The 19,378-nt window shown below is 42.7% G+C and overlaps 1 protein-coding gene across 13 annotated transcripts in view; it reads left to right on the forward strand.

Moving 5' to 3' along the window:
• Positions 1-19,310, forward strand: part of FOXP1 (forkhead box P1) — a 613,036-nt gene extending 593,726 nt beyond the window's left edge. For 12 of the 13 annotated variants that reach the window (XM_065933291.1, XM_065933292.1, XM_065933290.1 and 9 more), the window contains 4 exons: positions 2,714-2,835; positions 4,573-4,642; positions 9,022-9,188; positions 14,580-19,310. In XM_065933291.1, coding sequence (XP_065789363.1) covers positions 2,714-2,835; positions 4,573-4,642; positions 9,022-9,188; positions 14,580-14,724 — 504 coding nt within the window. In that variant the 3' untranslated portion in view covers positions 14,725-19,310. The remainder of the gene's footprint in view (positions 1-2,713; positions 2,836-4,572; positions 4,643-9,021; positions 9,189-14,579) is intronic. The other variant, XR_010662980.1, reaches the window with a different exon arrangement.
• Positions 19,311-19,378: the final 68 nt, after the last annotated feature.

A 19,378-nucleotide genomic window follows, 5' to 3' on the forward strand; every position in this document is an offset into this window, starting at 1 on the left:
TAAGCCCTCAACAATTTTTGGATTTCCTCACTGTAATTTGTTTTAATAATATTTTTGCTATAGAAAAGGGGGCAGGTACTATTGGAGATGAATTATTTTTGCATATTTAATATCTAGAATTCTTACAATGCCCCAATTCTAAGACATTTAGAAATATTTAAAATGCAAATATTTTACATGGTTTTATTATAAAGATGATAGGGGTTTGTTATAGGGTGCAAATAAAACATGCTTTGTTTGAATTAGAAGTTTTCCTTGCTACTTATTAACTTTATATGGGAGAAAATCAAACACAAAATGCATTTCTAAAATAAAATGAATATAACCATAGAATTAATTCTTCACACTTACAGAGTTATGAATAATGACCCAGTGTACCTTTTTTCTATTAAGACACATGGGCACTTTAGGAACTTGGTTCAAAATATTCCTTGCTCTTCTTCAGCCTGCCCTGAGGTAGAAAAGACAAAACAATCTTCAGCTATGTATGCTTTTCAGAATTTAGGAAGTATAAACATGAAGCAGACATTTTCTTCTAATTACCTTTTATAAATAGCAAATGATCAGATTTTAAAATAATTACCAGTTTTGAATGTGATATTCAGGCTCAACTCTTCAGATTTAACTTTTTCATTTCTGTAAACTGCCAGAAAAAGTGCCATTCATATAAACAATGCTAGGGTGAAGTATTTAATGATTCATAAATACATGTCCTATTTGTGCTGCGATCTTGCACAAAAGATAAAATGCCAGGTAAAAGTGATGACTGGGAAGAGCTCACTCACCTTTTCGGGGAAATTCTCTATTTCCAGTTGCTTGTGCTTGGATGTACAGTCTTCAAAAACAGAAACTGAAGTTTTGCCCTTACCTCTTAATTTATATGGCTGTACAATTTAGACAGCTCTAGAGCAGCCCTGTTTTTCAGACGTGGCTTTTCCAGTTTTCCTAGCTAGATGTCCTCTGGATTGGATTTTTTTTTTTTTTGGTAAGAAACTTGGGTTTATTTCAAGCACTTCAGTGTCGTTCTAGGAGGTAAAGAATGCTAAGGGTCTACTGTTGTCTCTGCCTTTGTGCAATATAAAAAAAAAAAAATGCTTTTTAAAGACTCTATGTGGAGAAATTTGTCCTACCAAGTATAATGCCAAACATTTTCCAGAGATTGTTGTTTGATAGAAACCTTTCAAACCTGTCTGAAACAGGGGTATCCTTTTGTAGTCACTTGGAAGTCTTAAACCCACCCCAGTTATGCTGAAACTCCTTGAGGATTTATTCTATGGCTTCTTCCTGTGAGCAGTTCATCATGCCATGTGATAAAATTTATCTCATTACCTTCTGAATATTCCATTATCAGACCAGAAAAATCACCCTTCTTTAGCATGACTCCTCACAGAGTCAGCAATGGTGATTATCCAAAAATGGAAACACCTCTCAAAGAACAGATCTAGATCTGCCCCTGGAAATGACCAGGGAGAGAGGAAGTGGTGAAGGGAAGGAATGCAGAATGTTTGAGCAATAGCAGTGCTGCTGAAATAAAGTGAAGGGCTCACGAGGGACGCGAGGTGCGGCATTAGTATCCTCTTCTTATGCCCGCATTGTCACCTTATTCCCTGTAAGAAGAAAACTGGGAGTAAATGACATGGGTCTCTTTGAAATATCCTCATGTCCAGTTGTGAGTGTCAGTAAGTTCAACCAGGAGAACTGAAGAGGAAACTGTGCTTGTTACTTTTCCTGGTAAGGGTTGTGGAATTTCCTGAAACTCAGGAAAGGTGAGATGTTAAAAACTCTTCACCCTTCAGTTGAGCTCCTCCTTTGGTGGGTTACAGATGTCAAGGGTTTCAGTTGAGAAGTGACCAGAATTTCCTTTTCACCCTAAGAAAGTTATATGTAAAATAGAAGCCATCAAATAATAAAGCATTCTCATTTTGCCATTTAGAGTTCTACTCATGGTTCCCTTTGGCACTTTCTCTGTTAACTAAAGCACTTACCCCCAGTAAGGGCCAGCTTCTATATATTTGGGAAGGTAAGGCATAGCTTGATAACGGATGCTGATCCACTGGGGGTCGTGTCATCCTCTGATCCTGTCAGATGCAGGAGGAGGTACTCTCAGTGGTAAACAGCCAGTGTCCATTTCTTGCGAATAAATCTGAGAAAATGGGTCAAAGGTGTTAAAGCCAGAACTTCAAAGAATAAAAAAGCAGCAGCAAAATGACTTAAACCATTTTTGTATGAGAGACAATGTGTTGAAAGGTGACAGTTTTAAGCTTGTTTCCTGATTTTGAAGTCATATTAACATTACTTTTCTATTTTGGCTGTGAAACATATTTGGGAGCTAATATTTTAGTATGAGAGACGAGTGGGCTTAAAAGGGACTGTTTTATGCTTTACTTGTTTCCTAATTTTGAAGTCATATTAACATTACTTTTCTATTTTGGCTGTGAAACCTGTTTGGGGGCTAATACACATGTTAAAAAATACTTCTGGTTAACTCTTACCAGAGATCAGGCTAAAATGCCAAAGTACAGGTAACTCATCATTTTGGATTTTGATTTTTCTTTTTGGAAGAGGCACCCTTCACCACAGGAGGGTCCTCCTCGGGGTGGGAGCTGCAGCTCTTGGGGATGGGTTTACAACTGTGGGCTGTTAGGCTGAATTTACTGCTGTTTTTGGAGTCTTTTTCTTATAGAAAATGTTCTCTCTTTTATACTTGCTGCAGAATGCAGTGCGTCATAATCTTAGTCTTCACAAGTGTTTTGTGCGAGTAGAAAACGTTAAAGGGGCAGTATGGACAGTGGATGAAGTAGAATTCCAAAAACGAAGGCCACAAAAGATCAGTGGGTACGTCCACCATGTTTGAACTTCTTAGCCTAGCTTGGATTGTGCTAACCAGTGTCACGTAGAGGCTTTTGGCTGCTAGATGGTGTTAGACCAAACACCTGGTTTCACGTTGTCTCAGTTAAGGGAAGCAAAAAAGCATTTCATCCCTCCTGTTTTGTATACCCGCCAGTCCCCCTGCCCTGCTTGCTGGTCTTTGTTGCATCACATGCTAGTAGCTTTTAGGTGGCAATGCATATTAACCCTCACAAACCATTGGCTTATGCTTATTGCATTTTATTTTCTTTCTCCTGTTCCCTGTATTGGATGTCTGTTCTGCCCCCAACCCTGCCTCTCCTTTTGTTGCCACTCCATCTCCTTTGCTGCTGCTCCTATCCCAGGGTGCCATTCGCACCAACCTCTCACTGCATAAGTGCTTTATCAGAGTAGAGGATGAGTTTGGGTCCTTTTGGACAGTTGATGATGAAGAGTTTAAACGTGGCCGCCATATTCAACGAGGCCGTCCTCGCAAATACTGCCCCGATGAAAACTTTGACGAGCTTGGCGCACAGTAAGAGCCTTTACTTGCTTTTGTTTTTTGTTTCTGCTGTTGCTTTGGCTTTGCATGGTTGACTCATCCCATAATAGTTTTGCATTTCACCACGTAGCAGTGCCACGGCTTTCTGCAACGGAACTAAATTGTGTGATTTGTACATGTATTTCTCTCGTTTCCCTTTGGAACACCAGCGCCCTGAATAATGCTTTTTTGACGTCTTTAATGCAAATACTGGTTGTCTTTTGATTCAGCAGCTTTACGGGGACCCCTATAACTCTGCTTTTGCGTGACCCCTAATTCCTCCAAGTGAAAAGGAAACTCTTCTTTAGAGTTAAAATGTGTATTTACTGGGGTAAATTTCTTTATATTGGCTCACTCAGTATAACAATATAAATGTAGTAAAATGAATGATAAAAGTGCTCCAAGCATAGAAGAAAATTGGTTAACAGTCCATCTACTTCCTTTAAGGATCATGGATCAATGTAGGTAATTTCCTCCCCAAAGCCACCCCCCTTTCTGCCCATATCCTTATGTGTGATTTTTTTTTTTTTTAAGTATTTTTAATCCTTCCTGGCGTGAGATGTTCTTACAACAGAATCTTGTCTTCATTTGGTCAGTAAATGGACACAGCATCCAATTATTCTTGTATCCTCACAAATTTGGCTGTGCCAGAAAGACCTGAACCCAACCTTGGCTGACCAACCCTCCCTGGAGTACCCCTCTCTCCTTTTGACAGTAAATGAGCTTTGAAGACTTTTTCTTCAGAGCTACCCTGCCATTCCTCCAGCATGTGTTCTAGAACTCAAATCCTGAAGAAGCTTAAGAGCCAGGATTCCTCCCACCCGCTCCCAGAAGACCTTGCCTTTGCTCCCTGACATCCCAGAGCATGAGCCTTCCTGCTGGAGTCAGGGTGGCTGCTCCAAATTGACGAAGATTCATCCGCGAAGGAAGTGCCCAGGCCCATTAGTACATAGTTCGTAGTTTTGCCCCGAATGTGCTTGAACAGCAGCGTCCATCCAGCTCAGGGGTGCTCACACAGGCCAGTCCCCAGTGAAGCCAGGGGCTAGGGAGAAACCCGACTTTCCTTTGGGTTGGGGACTGGGAGGCGTTTCTGATTTGGAAGGATACCAGCAAGCTTAAGACTTAGCAAAGAACTCGGGGGGTGATTGTGTTTAACTTTGAGTTTTTATCTTTCTCTTACACAGTAACCCTTCCCTTATTAAAAACATGCAGACCAGCCACGCCTACTGTACACCTCTCAATGCAGCTTTACAGGTAAGATGAACGGCTGCCCCGACTCTGTGGCAGAGGGACATGTCTCCCCCACTCATTTCAAAATATATTAGCCTCGCTCTAATTAGATATTAAATTTTAATTCCGTTAAACTTTTTTCTTAAGTGCACAAAGCATCGTACTCCCTGGAGGCAAACACATCGGGCTGCTTCAGCATTAGCAGGATGCTTAGCATTTTGAATATTGTGGCAAAAAAATTAAAAGTTCACTTATTAATATTTATCAGCAGTATCATAATTTCCATCCTCTTATTTCAGAATTTCACTTGAGGCAAAAATACCACAAGTGTAATTACTCTAGCACAGCTATTAATGTGCTGGATGATAGGCTACTGTATCACATGACCTTCTATTGTTCATGGGTTTAAAGAGAAAGCAGAGCTTTTTTATTTCTTCTCCTCCTTTTAAAGTCTATTTTAGCATCTTTCCACTGGGGAAGGAGGAGGCTGGGTTTGGTTCGCTTGGTAAAAGTAAACTGTTTTTGTTCAAGCGATAGAGTTAGACTCTCTAGGTTTCCAGCAGATTGCTCAAGGTTACATAATAAGCTTGCAGGATGTTTGTCTCCTACTGACAAACCAAGCGTCCTTACGTAACCGGTGTTACCAGTGGTGGGGGGTGGGGGGAGGAGGGGAAGACACGGGGTTTGAGCAGGAGGGAGGTACCTCCCCGATGTGAGTTACCAGGGCAGCCCTGGCATCTGTCAAGCCTTCTAATTATTGCACATCTCAGTTACCAAACAATCAAGTCACGGCCAAATCGAGAGAGGACTGTAGTACACGTCACTGGGCTCACCTGGGCAGGCCCGTTCTCCGGAGCTCATAGGCGGACCTGCGTTCTTGATACAGATGTGACCGAGTCCTGTGCCCCTTCAAAGGGCCGAAATTAAAATCTCCTGAGGGAAGGGCACAAACAGAGAAGCAAACGTCTTAAAAAGGCTCCTTCAGGGGATGATGATGATGAAAACACAATGGAGACACTCGGCATTAAGGAGAACAGAGTTGGGTGAAGAGGCGATAGAATAATCTTCCTGTTCTCACTGAGCACCTGCCCTGCATCCTAGAGAACTGTTTTCCCAGTTTACACAGTGAAGGCTTCTGAGGATGGAGCATACACAGCCTTAACACACTTTTGAGTTCAGAGGCAAATTCACTCAGCTTAGCTTTTCAGTAATTATATATATATATATATACACACACACACACACACACACACACACACACACAGCCCAAACCAAATTTAATAGGAGGAACTACTTTCTATGTTTCTTTTAATTACTTGTAGTTTACACAGTAACTTTAGAAAAGCAAATGAATGCACACTTAGATGCCACCACTGTAAATACCATTCATTAGTAGCTTATTTTCCCTGGAGTCTTATGAAGTGTGAATTTAAAGGCTGCTCTATCTGGAATGGTATTCAGATTACAAGCACATTTGACATTCATGAGGCTGCCAGGCAAAAAAAAAAAAGAAAAAAAAAAAAACCCAGCCCACCAGCAGCAGTGATCCTCCAGCCTCTGGATTCTCTTAACTTTGTGACTAATTTCCACTAGGATGCTTTCTTTCTTTCAGTGATAGCCCCAAACTCTCCCACCATTTTCCCAGGAATCCTTTGTACCTATCCTGAGGTGAGGTGAATACCTGGGTCTCAAGTCATGATTTGAGGAACGGATCTTCTTCCTCTCCTCCAGGAGTTTGGGTCCTTGGTCAGTAGACAGTCCGCTCAGACAAGTTTCTACCGTGCACCTTAAATAAAGAGTCTACCAGCAGGCCTCCCCTTCCTGCCCACTTCGATTTTTTCAAAGCAAGTAAAAATAATAGTGGAACAACATCTTCAAAAGATTACTAGAGCAACATAACGCGTGATATACAATATATAAAATAGGACAGCAGAATCCACTACAGAAATAAAACATTGGACTCGGGACAGATTGCATTATGCTCTGAAAAAGTGAAGTAACTAAGGGTAACCGTAAAGCTTCATATTTATAGACTGCCTCTCCCCGCTGGGATCTCAGCGCAGTTAAGGCTCCAGGAGGGACAGGACTTAAGCACCTTCGTTTTTTGGGAGTAGAGAGGCCAGTGTGATGTGAAAGCACGTACTCTGCATTGGACCAGTCCTTTATAAAATCTGTAACCCCTTGCTCCAATATAGACATCAAGTACAAAAAGAGCCACTGGGTTAGACCTAAGCCATTGGTGGAAAGTTTTCTAAGCTCGGGTAGGTGGCTTTGGTCACTCACGCAGAGAATGTCCAAGAAGCTGTCTGTGTAGGAGCGACCGGGTTTCTCATTGCAGCCCACGTCATCATTTTTTCAAGAGGAGCACACTGGTTTTCTTCATTTGTGTCTTTTTTGTCTGAGAATCAAGGGATCGGTGTAAGCGCTTACCTTTGGATGCCTTTCACCAGTGTCAGCCTGTGTTTTATGATCCAGCTCCCATCAGAAATGGCCTTGACCCAGAACATACTGAGAGCCACAGAGAATGAATCATCCTGAAAAGGTTGCCCTGTCCAGCTCATCCCAAAGCATACATTCTTGGGAACATTTCAGTGTTATATGTACTTCTCCATCTTTGACTGGAGGAGCTGCAAGAAAAAACCACCAAACTAGAGCGTGGCCCCTCTCTCGCCGCCTTCTAGCTGTGAAAGCGAGACAGACTCACTGATGGTCCCAGAGAACTTCCGTGTCAGGCAGACACAGGGCCACTGTGTTGTCTAAAGGAAAGGCAGCCAGTCTGTGCGTCCAACCGCAGTTTGGTGCGGGGCGGATCAGGCAATGGGTCTGACTTTTCACTCTGCCAAAAAAAGAAAAAATGTTTTCTTGCAATTACACGAGATCTGTTGAAAAAAAGTACTTGATGCAAATTATTTGACAAACTGTAGGAGAGTGAGGAATGTTCAGATGTGCTATTCGTCAAGATGAGTTCACCACATTTGGAGATGAAAATGGGATTTTTCCCCCCCCCACTTTTTAGAAGAAGGCAGTTACATAAATTCAGAAGTGGAGGGAAGGAAAAGCCATGGGCTTGCAGCGGGCCTGGCTTTGAAGTCTTCCCTTAGCCAGTGCTATTAGGTGTGGGCAGGTCGTCCGTCCCTGCACTCAGAACTCAAAGGCGTTTCTGGCTTTGGACCTTGTACAGCGAGCAAGACTGTGATTCTTTTAACATGCAGATTCCCTGCAGCCCAGCTCTGCACCTGTCCCCTCTTCACTTTTGGCTTTTACTTGGTCTCGAGAGCCAGGGTTTCTAGAATCGTTTGGACTCTTATATCATTGGCCAGTTGGAGTCACTGTGCCAGATTGTCTTGTGATTGTACTTTTACCTCAATTAGGATGGAAAACCAGGCTGAGTGTAGTCTGCGAGAGAACAAGTTTGATAAATCTTGGTCTAATTACAGCTGCCAGTTTTTGAATGTCTGTCCTCTTTAATAAAATGCAAAGTTACTAGGTCAGAATCATGACCCAAATGAAACAGTATGGACACTTTAGGCCAGTGAGAGGTCTGACTGTTTGCATCTCAGACTGGGTGGTCGTTTTATTCAAGTGCAGTAAGATAGGAAATGAACCATATATCCGACCATAGGGTTTAGGATATCTTGCTTTTTCTCTCCATTTCCACACTTTTTCGCTGACACTCAACTTAGAGTGACTTTGTCACCTTCGATATGGATGTACTTACGTACCCCCAAAGAAATGTGATTTACAGCTTCCTTTTGCCAGAGATTTCGTTTTTCCCTGGTCCTCAAATTCCAGATGATTGGTTGGAACCTGAAAGATTGCATAGAGTTACCTTCAACCAGTTATCTCTGAGTACACTAAAAAGATTCAAAAATCATTAAAACAGAAATGATGGGGAGGGGAGATAAAAATTGATTCCAATTCTATAATCTCTTCCTTTTCTATAGGATCTGAGACGTAAATGTTTATGGAAGTTCTCATAAGTTTGGGCTCTGCAGCCAGAATAATCTGATCAAATCTTTAATATCCAATAGTGGAGTCATCGAAGTGGATAAAGAAATGAAAATTCCATTACATTTCCCTGTGATCTGGAAATATTCAGTTCCTCTTGAAAAAAGGCGTCAGACAGAAAACTCGTTATGAGATAGCCTTGTCTAAAGCTTGTGCCTCCACCTCACAGGCACCTCGGTCCCTCCAGCTATAGCTCTTTGGAACCCAGCTTGGGACATGTGTCATCATCAGCTTGGCCCTTAAAGCACAGCCCTTCTAGACCTATTAGACACTTGTCTTTGCCAACTATACCAGAATGAATTGAAAGTGAAGACCATCGAACCCACCTGTAATTGATAGCCTCCCTGTCTGTGTACACTTTGTGTCTTCATACATTTTCTTTGGGTTGATGGCAGGCTTCGATGGCTGAGAACAGTATACCTCTATACACTACCGCTTCCATGGGAAACCCCACTCTGGGCAACCTGGCCAGCGCGATCCGGGAAGAGCTGAACGGGGCGATGGAGCACACCAACAGCAACGAGAGCGACAGCAGTCCGGGCCGATCCCCTCTGCAAGCTGTGTGAGTACCGGCCACTGCAGCACCTCCGCTATCAGATCCCCCGGCTTTTCTGTCATTTCTGACTTCCTAGAACCCAGGGAGAAGTGGGTGCTTCCAGAAGTGTTTAACTCGGTTCGTAGCTAAAAGGACCACTTACTTATATCTGACCCATAAAGGCACTGGGCCTCCTGCAGCCCCACAAACGCCCAGAGCCGCAAAGGGGATGATGCCTGCACTCTTTGCCCTTGCTCCGTCTGCTCGGGCCGTTATTTCAGCCACCTCACCTTCTCCTCCTAGAAGCAGTATGCATCCTGGGGCAGAGTTCGCTGTCTGTTCAACGTGCCGGCGCGCTGAACCCAGCAGGGCGGGAAAGGATGCTTGTTGACTTGGTTGTGGGATAATGGGGAGCCGCGCACGCCACGCTGAAGCGCTATTACCAAGCATTAATGATGGCACGAAGGAAAGACGGCATGATTTATAGATTGCTCTTAAAATATCAAAAGGAAAATTAATAGGGGCATTATAGCAGCAGACGGCAGTATAATGAGCACGCCCAGAACCGTGCGTGCTGGGTGAGGGCTGTCCGTCCTGCGTGTGTGATGCCCCTGGGAGTGGGCGATGGGAGGCAGGCAGGGTGACACAGCTCCTTCTCTTGCAAGAGGTTTCAAAGAGAAAAGAAACCCCATTTTCCCACGTAGGACTCACCAGGGATGCTTCTCCCTCTTAGCAAGTGTCTGTAAAACCAACGCCCGCTTTACAGGAGTAAACCAATGCCGCGTTTACCATGCTGTCGGCCCCTAGAAATAGACCCCTTGTCTACACAATGCTTCTGAATTACTGACCAACATCTTAGTTTAAGAGCATTTGAGTGATCAGAATGGAAAATATGACCTGTAGCAATTAGCAACAGAATGAATTGGCATCTCACAACAAAGGCAAAATGCTGTCTGCCAGTGTGGGTAATTGGTGGCTTTGGAGGAATCTGAAATTTGATTATTTAGCATTTGAATTTCATGCCCAAAGTGCTTTGAAAAGGATCTTTAAAGATGAAAATAGTCTCTTTAAATTCATAACAACAGTCCCTTAGCATTTCCTCCACAACATTTTAAGAACGGGTTTATCTCTCACGCTGCCACTGCCATATATCATCCTTCCTCTAGCAACCTGGTGTTTCTGACTTTATTATCACACCCGCATTCATCTTTAAATCATTGTCATGACAGGAGTATTTACTAAGATATTAAGGAAGTTCAGAGCAAATATAAATTGTTATGTATGCTACTTCAGGAAATACTTACTGTGGAGCGAAAACGTCTGAAGCTACTGAGTGGAAGAGAGAGTTTTTCCTAGTACCTACAGAACTCCCAAGGTTTCGTTGGTGTGTTTTCCTGTGTTTATAGTAAAAGAAAAAAATCACTAAAAAAAAAAAAATAAATAAAGGAAAGATATTTGAATAAAAACTCACACAGCAGTGTTTGATGCTAATTTTTCTGTATAAAATAGTCACTATAAGGTTAATTTATGGAAACTTTGAGTTAACCCCAATATAGCCAGAAATCTTGTTTCACAGCTCTCAGGTTAATTTTTAACAGAGTGAAGATTTTACTGATGGTTTTTTTTTAAAAAAAAAAAAACCCTGTATAAAGATGTCAAAAAGCATACTGTTTGTTGCTCAAATCTCACAGGTGTATGGTACAATAAATTATTTTGCTAAAAAGAATTATATGTCATCAGCCCATTTCCTGTGCCTACTCTCAGTGCTGGAGATGGTTACCCTTTTTCATCTCACATTTCCATTAAGCAAGGTCTATAATGATGGAGTTTTAATTCTTATCCAACATGCATTACCTGCTATGATGCAGACTGTCTCCTAACCTTTCTATTCTATTGGAATAAGTCAAATCGTACACTTTACAGCAAGGCTTAAAGGACACTGTTAGTAACAGCCCAGCTGCTATCTAGCGTTGACATAGAATTCTTTCTTACCTTCCCTGTGACACTCAAATACCACTACATTTTTTCTCTCTCGGAACACTACAAAGTCGTCCCGTAAGTATGGCTTTGGAATATTATACGTTCGTCCTGGGAGGAGCTAAAGGAGCTATCGTACAAAGCACATACTCCATGCTGTCCCCACACTCTCGGAACACAGTGCCTTTAGACAGCAGTCCGCTCACGTTAAAAACCCTACTGTTCCCACAGTGGCTAAAGAAAGCAGTTAGATCTAAGAAGGAAAATGTGGGGTTTGGCACAGTCAGTCACTGCAAGGCCTTTCGGAAGCAGGAGTCAGAAGGGAGGAGGTGACCAGTGAGCGTAGGGGGCACCACGCGCGGCCCCGATTCCCAGGGTGCAGGGGGGTGACTGTGAAGCACAGTGTCTTGAGGACTTTGCGGCTTACCTCAAATGGATCTTGCATGCAAAGCCGCTCTTTCTCATTCTCTAAAACCCTACTTGCCCATGTTCCTGCAGTGGCCCCGCTCAGGGGGTGTCTGCTGGTTTCACGGAGTGTCGTGAAGTTGGATCTCATTTCCCTGGAGTTCTAAGAAGCCTTAACATCTCACCTGGTTGTGTTGGCAGGTTGTCACACCATAGATCTGATCAGTTCACCTTTGCTGGGGCTCCACTCGATAGTAGGTGCTGGGTTTGAACCAGGGTGCACAGGGTCGTCACCTGTGTCTTTGGGATGGAAAATAATCTCACTGAAGTTTGCCTGCAGGTTTCAGGGGGGAACCAAATACTCTCCCGTGTGAACTCTACCTTGTTGGGGTTGCGGTCGGGGGAAGTGACACATACCTGATTTTTTCTTTTGCCTAGCCAAACATTTGTCAAAGTCTCAAATTATAAAGAGCTTCATTAAGACTCTCCAGTTGTTCATAGGGTCTCCCACCCCTCCCACCCATAGCCTTGTATCACTTCTGTCATCAGATTGAGCTTTCTAAACCTGAAAAGATGAATATATCTGGTACTGTGAAAAAAAATGAAAATAGGAAAATGGGAAACACAGCTGACTCACAGTTCAGGCAACACACAACCCTAAAACACTCTTGTCCAAACTGTTACCAGAAGCATGCTACCAGAGGACAGGAGGGGGTGAAGTAACAGTTCCAATAGTGCTAATATGAAGCCCAAACATAAAGTGACATTCACCATTGTCAGTCACCCGAGAAAAGCAGTTGAAGGTAACCGGAACTTCCCTTATACCTGCTCAGCAACACACTGTATTTGAAAAGCAACACTTGGGGCTGATGAGGTTGAGTCTAAATTGATAGAGCTTCTCTGGAAATTAACATTGCAATAAATCATGAGAACCATAAGATGTTTTAGCCTCTGCTCCAACAGTTTCATTCTCAGACATTTATCCTAAGCTGATAAATCAACAGAAGTATGGATAGAAGTGGTCACTGTATTACAACAAAGAGCACAGTGGGGTTGAAGGGTACAGAAGCGAGAAAAAGACAGTCCCCAAACGCCCAGTATTAAGGGGCTAACCTGTCAGTCAGCGCAGTGGAGTCTCATATAGTCATAAAAATTAAAACTGTAAAGGTAGCAAAATAACGTTCCTGTTATGTTTGCAATATGTGAAAACATGACCTCAAATGGGAGAGGATAGACAAAACAAAATATCCTCCCTTAACTAGGGTTTATGGGTGATTTTTTAAAAAGGGAATAAAAATCCACACACCCAATTCTTCCCGAAAGAATATAGGGGAGGGGCCTACCAGGGCTGTCTTCCCAGGCATGTGATGGACACACTCTCACAAGGATCCCACGCTGGAAGGTTTTAATGCTCAGCGGTTTCCATCTGGAAAGTCTCAATGAATGTTTCAAATGCATTTTCAGTTCGCACTGGGCTCTGCAAATAATGCATCTGGTCCTGGATCTTGACGCTGAAAACAAATAAATAGGACCATTAACAAATTAGGAATATACGGAGCCAAACTAGTGAGACATACTCTAATACAACCTAGGCATATTTCATTTTGCACATAGTTTGTAAGAACACGGGCTCTGTTTTTTAAAAGCTATTTATCCCAACATCCACCTCCAAACACTCTCTAGGCCTTGCTAATTGAGAGTCAGTTGGTCTTCTGGAGGTCCCCGTGGCAAGGGCAGTTCGGAGCACTCCTCTGTTGGTTTTTCAAGGTTCAAGTGGCCTTCAGGGTTTGCACACAACATCAATTATTTAGGGAGGCTGCAGTCCCCAGCACCACCTCTTATTACTAATACTTGATAAAGTCGAATGAAAAAATCCACCCTTGGTAGCCTGTCCCTGCAATGGGATCTTTTTTTTTTTCTTTTAAAACTTGAATGGGGACCAGGTTTTATAACTTGAATGGCTCTTTTACATATCAAAAGCCACACAACAGAAAGTAATTTGTATTTGCAAAAGGATCGGTTGTAAATATGATTTACGAACAACATTTCTCAGTTGTTATCGGAGTGGTTTCGTGTGGTCCCCCGCCGGCCCCTTCGGGTGAACTGTGCGTTGGGCTGTAATGAGCGCGTTGGCAGATCTCATCAGAGCCCGGCGCGTCCCGGTGGCCGCTACCAGCCGGGCCTCTTGTTTAGCCTTGTTTACAGCTGACAGCGTTATTATTCTGACCGGGGCTCTGCTTTCTTATCATACTGTTGTGTTGAGCGCACCTTTTCCTCTCCGTTTGTGTTTCCTGGCAGGGCTTTTCTTGCCTTATTGACAGTTTGTAAAAATATGCATTAATTTGGAGTTTCCAGCATGTATCATGGTGTCTCTTTGCTGTGTTTGCTTGAAGTTGATTAATGATAGACCCTCGCTTGGGGTCGGTCTCCGGAGAGTTCTTTTACAGGTTCTGCATGTTAACTAGCAAAGCAGAACACACAGCAAGCCGCGATTAGCCCAGCCTCAGTTTTTGGTCCCCACAAACTCCCCTTGCGTTACCCGTTCTTGGTTCAGGGGATTATTTCAAGGTGTGTTTTCCTCTGTGCAGGAGGCCACTCCAGAGCCTGTCAGCTGCTACCCAAAGTGTGTCCTTGGACTCGCAGCATCCGTGGGGTGCTGGTCAGAGATGGAAAGTCCCAGGCTGCATTTTAACCAGAACCCATGTGGACACACGTGCACATCGCACTGTTAGAAACCCCGTGGGAGGACCCCACTGATGCTTCCATCCAGGGACCCTTCTGGGCTGATGGGAATCTCCCTCCGTGCAGTCCAGTATGGTAGTCAGTAGCCTACACGGCGGCCCTGGAGCACTTAAAATGTAGCCAGTGCAGCTGAGAAGCACAATTTTCAACTGTCTTAATTTTCATAGTCACACGGGGTTAGTGGCTGCTGTATAGAACGTCAGAGCCCTAGCCCGTGGCTTCCGTGTCCCCCAGAAGACCCAACTTACCTTGAGTTGGGAAATCCCCTCAGTGACCCTTCTCTTGCTTTTCCAGGCATCCTGTACACGTCAAAGAAGAGCCTCTGGACCCCGAGGAAGCTGAAGGGCCGCTCTCCTTAGTGACAACAGCCAACCACAGTCCAGATTTTGACCACGACAGAGATTACGAAGATGAACCTGTAAATGAGGACATGGAGTGAACATCTGGGCAGGCCAACCCCAAGAGTGTGAAGATTGGGGGGAGAAAACACACACACAAAACAAAACATGTCAAAAGTTGGCAGTGAAATCGTTCTCCATTGGTTGTACAGTCTGGAGGATTTTTCACTACATTTTGACAACTCTGCAATGTGTTAACTCTTAGTGCCATCAAGAATCCCATTTGGGAGTATTTTTGATTTTTCTACTTTTTGTTGAAAAAAGGAATTTGTACTCTGTGCATTGGATGGACTTGTTTGGTACTGGGGATTTTCCTCTCTTAACAGTCAACATCAGTGTTGTAAATTCGCTAAACTGATTCACTTTTAGCAGCAGACTTTGAACTGCAGTCCTTCCGACGTTGCACAACGAGGACACCCAACTGAGCATGTGCGCCTGAGCTGCAGACCAAGCCTCTGCCCAGAATCTAAGGATTCCAATGGACGACCTATTTGCACAGTACTGCATGTTGATTATCACTGCCTTTACTCCATTTTTTTTTTTTTTTTTGCTTCCAGTTGGGATGGGGAAGGCCTTTGTGTGTGTATTGGGGGGAGGGTTTAAAAATAATTATCCCAAACTTTTTAATGTATTGCCTTTTTTTTTTTTTGGCTTCTCCTATACCATTTTAAGTTCTGACCTCAGGCCTCCATTGGGCCCGCGGCCTCTTGGAGGCTTCAAGTTTTCTGTACCTTGTGATGAATGTTAATAGGTGTTTTTATTATACAAAGCTGAATGTCATTTCTCGTTCGTAGTTTTCTGTCACTCATTCCATTTCCCTTCAGACATCACCACTGTTTTCTCAAAAGTCAGAAAACATTCCGTTTTGGTCTTTTGCAAAAAGGTCCCAAATGCTGCACTCTACATGTGAAGGTCCTCTCACCCAGACGTGAAGTTCCTGCCAGAAAGAGAATGAATGACAGAAAAAAAAAAATTTAGAGACACCCTAGGAACCATGCAGATTCATTTCACAAAGCAGTATTGGAAGGTGGGAAGGGGGTTGTTTCAGATTTTCCTTTTTTTTTTTTTTTTAAATATTGTATCTACCGTCATGCTTAATAAATGCCACAGCATTTACCAGCACAAGGAGACATAGGCAGCAGCCCCTCTTCCCCCAAAACCAAAAAAAAAAACCACACTGACAGCGTGCATGACCAGAGAAGGCTCTCCCTGGAAAGACCTGGTTGAGATGGGCCTCAGGCTCTCACAGTTGTTAAAACTGGCATGAGTTGCTTTGTTTGCAAAATGGCCCCAAAGCTGGCTTCCCGGAGCAACTCTGCAGAAAGTGCTGGTGGCCCCCAATGGAAACATCCATTCAGACCTGCTTGGTGGCATTCATCTGTTTGAATGCAAATCAGATTTCCATTTGAGCTTGTTCCATGAGTTAATGAGGACTGGGCTCGGCAGAAGCTGAGGAGTTAATTTCCCCTCTGCGGACCTGGTGCTGCAGTCCAGTGTGTGAGGCGGCCTCACCCACCAGTCCAGTCCCGGCCGCCAGTGGCGCAAGACACCAGGTAGATGGGGGCTCAGCCCGGCCTGGGCTCCCAGGGAAACAAACGGCACGTGCAGGACGTGGTGCTCATAGGTCAGTACAGCCTCAGTCCTTGGAATCCCTCAATGCTTCCACTTGCACCTCCTTTCCTGTCATTTATTTATCTAGGACTGTCGCTCTTGTTTTAGTTCGAGAGCCGTTTGGAGAGCTTAATTTATATGCTTTGTACCTTTTTTCCCCTAAAATTACCAAAGATATTCCACAAAGTTAAATTATGTTCTCTGTTTTTATGCTTTATCTGATGAAGCCAAATATCCTCTTCTTGTTGATCAAAGGAGGCAAAATAATTTAGAGGCAATTGATGAGATATAGGCTATTGCTAACTTGAGACAACTGCTCCTTCATCATAGAGGACATTTAGGAGACCAAGTAGGTAATGGAACCAAAGTAGTTACTTTTTTTTTTTTAAGTCATTTTTTGTTGTTTGTTTTCTTCCTACAGAGACCAAAACTCATTCCTGTAAAGAGAAATTACGGGGCTACTGAAGGGAGAAATAGGATACAGTATTAAGGATGTACCATCTCCAAGGAAAAAAAAAAAATCCACAGTGTATGGCATATGAAACTTAGGGGGTGTCCAGTCCAGGAGACAGTTATGGTAAAATGAAGGTAAAATTCAGAGAGAACAGAAAAGCTTCCACAATTGAACTAGACTGTGTAATAGTATTTCTAGAAGACATTTCTTTTCAAAGAAAGATTATATGCCACTTTTGTTTAAGGTCTGTGCTATGATCACTGCGTTCATTTTAGTTTCTCTTGTCATATATATCCTCCAGGTTTTTGTTTTATTTTTTTTAAAGGTTTTTTTTTTTTCCTTCCTTTCTTTCAGATTAGGCTTGCCTCAGCATTTTTCATTAAAAAGAAAAAAAAAAAAAAGTAACATTCCTGTCCACTCACAAGCTTGGTAGAAAAACTTCTTTGGCAGTTACTTTTGAAGCTTCACACTGCTTTCTCTATAAAGGGCAGTCTGTGGTCACTCGAGACTTACATTTTTTTTTCCCCAACTTTTCCAGGCAGCGTCATGATGTGCAGGCAGTAGCCAGACAGGGTCATGGGAAGGGGGCCCTGTGCTTCTAAACTGAGTGGTTGCTGGTTAGTTTGGTATTCAAAAGAGGATAAAAATCTGGTAGATTAGTTCATTCTCAGCATGTGTAGCTAGACATGAGTAAAGTTAACAGCATGAGAAACTGTTAGTACGCATACCTCAGTTCAAACCTTTAGGGAATGATTAAAATTTAAAAAAAAAAATACATTTCACTCAGTTGCACTTAGTCGTATGTCTTGCATGCTTAGTCTAAAGACTGTAGCAAAAAGAAAAAAAAAAGAAAAATTAGATTTTACGTATCTTTGCAGGTATCACAGCCTTGCAGAAGAACCAACTGAAAAAAAAAAAAAAAAAGAATCTCAGGCTTTACAGCAAGCAAACTTCACTCTGATGTTTCCAATTCTGATTCTGTATCCCTTGGGGGTAATCCCAGTTGCTTCTTTAGGATGGGGTTTATTATGTTGTACATATATCCCGATGTGTCTGTGTGACTCTTTGTCTTTTTTGGGGGAGGGCGGAGGGTGGTTCTTTTTTTAGATATTGTTCCTAAAAAGGAATAAATGCATACACCTGTTTGTCAAAACACCTTTGCTTTTTGTGCAACTGCTTTATATTAACAATACTTTTTTAAAAAAAGCTTTGGAAAAAAACTACTGTATGTAATGGAATTGCAGAATATGCTGCACATGTATTTTATTTAGTTATTCTTGCTTTAAGAATATCAAATGACATTTCCTGACATGTGGGAGGGAGAAACTCCCAAACTTTTTTTTTTTTTTTGGCTTTTAAATTGTAACATAGTTGACAGATTTTTTTTTCCCCTGTTCTCATTGATCAGAGCATCTTGTACAGGTTTTTTTGGTGTGTGTGCTAGCGGGTGTGTGTTAATCTGTTTTTTGATACATTCCTATCCCTTGTGTTTATCCTACCATTGCCCTCCTGGCTATCGTAAATGAGTTCATACATTTGAAAAGAGAAAAAAAAAAAATGTTGTTTTAAAAAGTGTTTTCTCCTGCTGCAGTAAATACTTTGCATGATGAAATTCCAGGGTCACACTTTCAAAGTTTATCAGTGAAGTAGTGATTAATCATGAGAGTGTCAAAGCTATTGAACTTTTTGTATAAAAAAAAAAAAAGAAAACTTTACAAGGTGCCAAGATGTACAGACAATTTTGTTACTTTTTTTTTTCCCAAAGAAAAGCGTACCTTAGGGAGAACAGTCCCTCGCATCAGACAGATGCACCGTCAGGAATGAGGATCCATCCTATTGTCCCTAGTCTGTCCTTGTGAGACAAGTTAGCGCTGCCTGCAGTGTACCAGCAGTGAAAGGAAATACCAAGGCTTATGAATGGGAAGAGTGACCGCCAGCCCCGCCACCTTTGGACAGCTCCGACCTGATTCCCAGCGTTCCATCAGACCTGGTAAAGACACTTTGGATTCTTCACCCGAAATGCAATGTTCGTCATAAGCAATTTTATCATGGGGGAAAAAAAAGTTAAAAGATTTCCTCTCCTTTCCACATTCCAGCTTGATCTCCGTTTCCAAGGGTACAAAGAAGAACATGTTTGTCAGGATTCTGAATCTTTGGGGGACCTTTTGCTAAACGGTAGACCCTCTGGATATTCCGGATGTTTTTGAGAGTCGGTTTGGCTTTTCTCTCCTGAGAATGAGACTTAACAATTCCAAAGGCATCTATGTGGGCCCCGTGTAGTTCTCAGGACGTGCGCTACCCAGAAGCCTGCGTGGAGATGGTACAGCCCGGACTGTGAGCATGGTGCTCCGTGGAGATGTGCTGCCAGTAACAAGAATTTTTTTTCTTTTTGTTCTGTTTTGATAAGGCATAAAAGGAACTCATTCCTTGACATCAACTGTAATTCCATCATTCCGTGTCTGTGGATACAGACAATAAAAAAAAATGTTGTGTAGTCAGTACTAATTACTGACATGATCGCATTCTCAAATGCAATAAAAATGCTGGTTGTTCACACTGGTAGTCAAAGTCGCCACCGCCTAAGTTTCTTTCCCCTTCTGACCTGCTGAGACTGTATGTTCGGCATATGC

The sequence above is a fragment of the Muntiacus reevesi genome, chromosome 4 (genome assembly GCF_963930625.1).
Source record: "Muntiacus reevesi chromosome 4, mMunRee1.1, whole genome shotgun sequence".
Classification (NCBI taxonomy): Eukaryota; Metazoa; Chordata; class Mammalia; order Artiodactyla; family Cervidae; genus Muntiacus; species Muntiacus reevesi.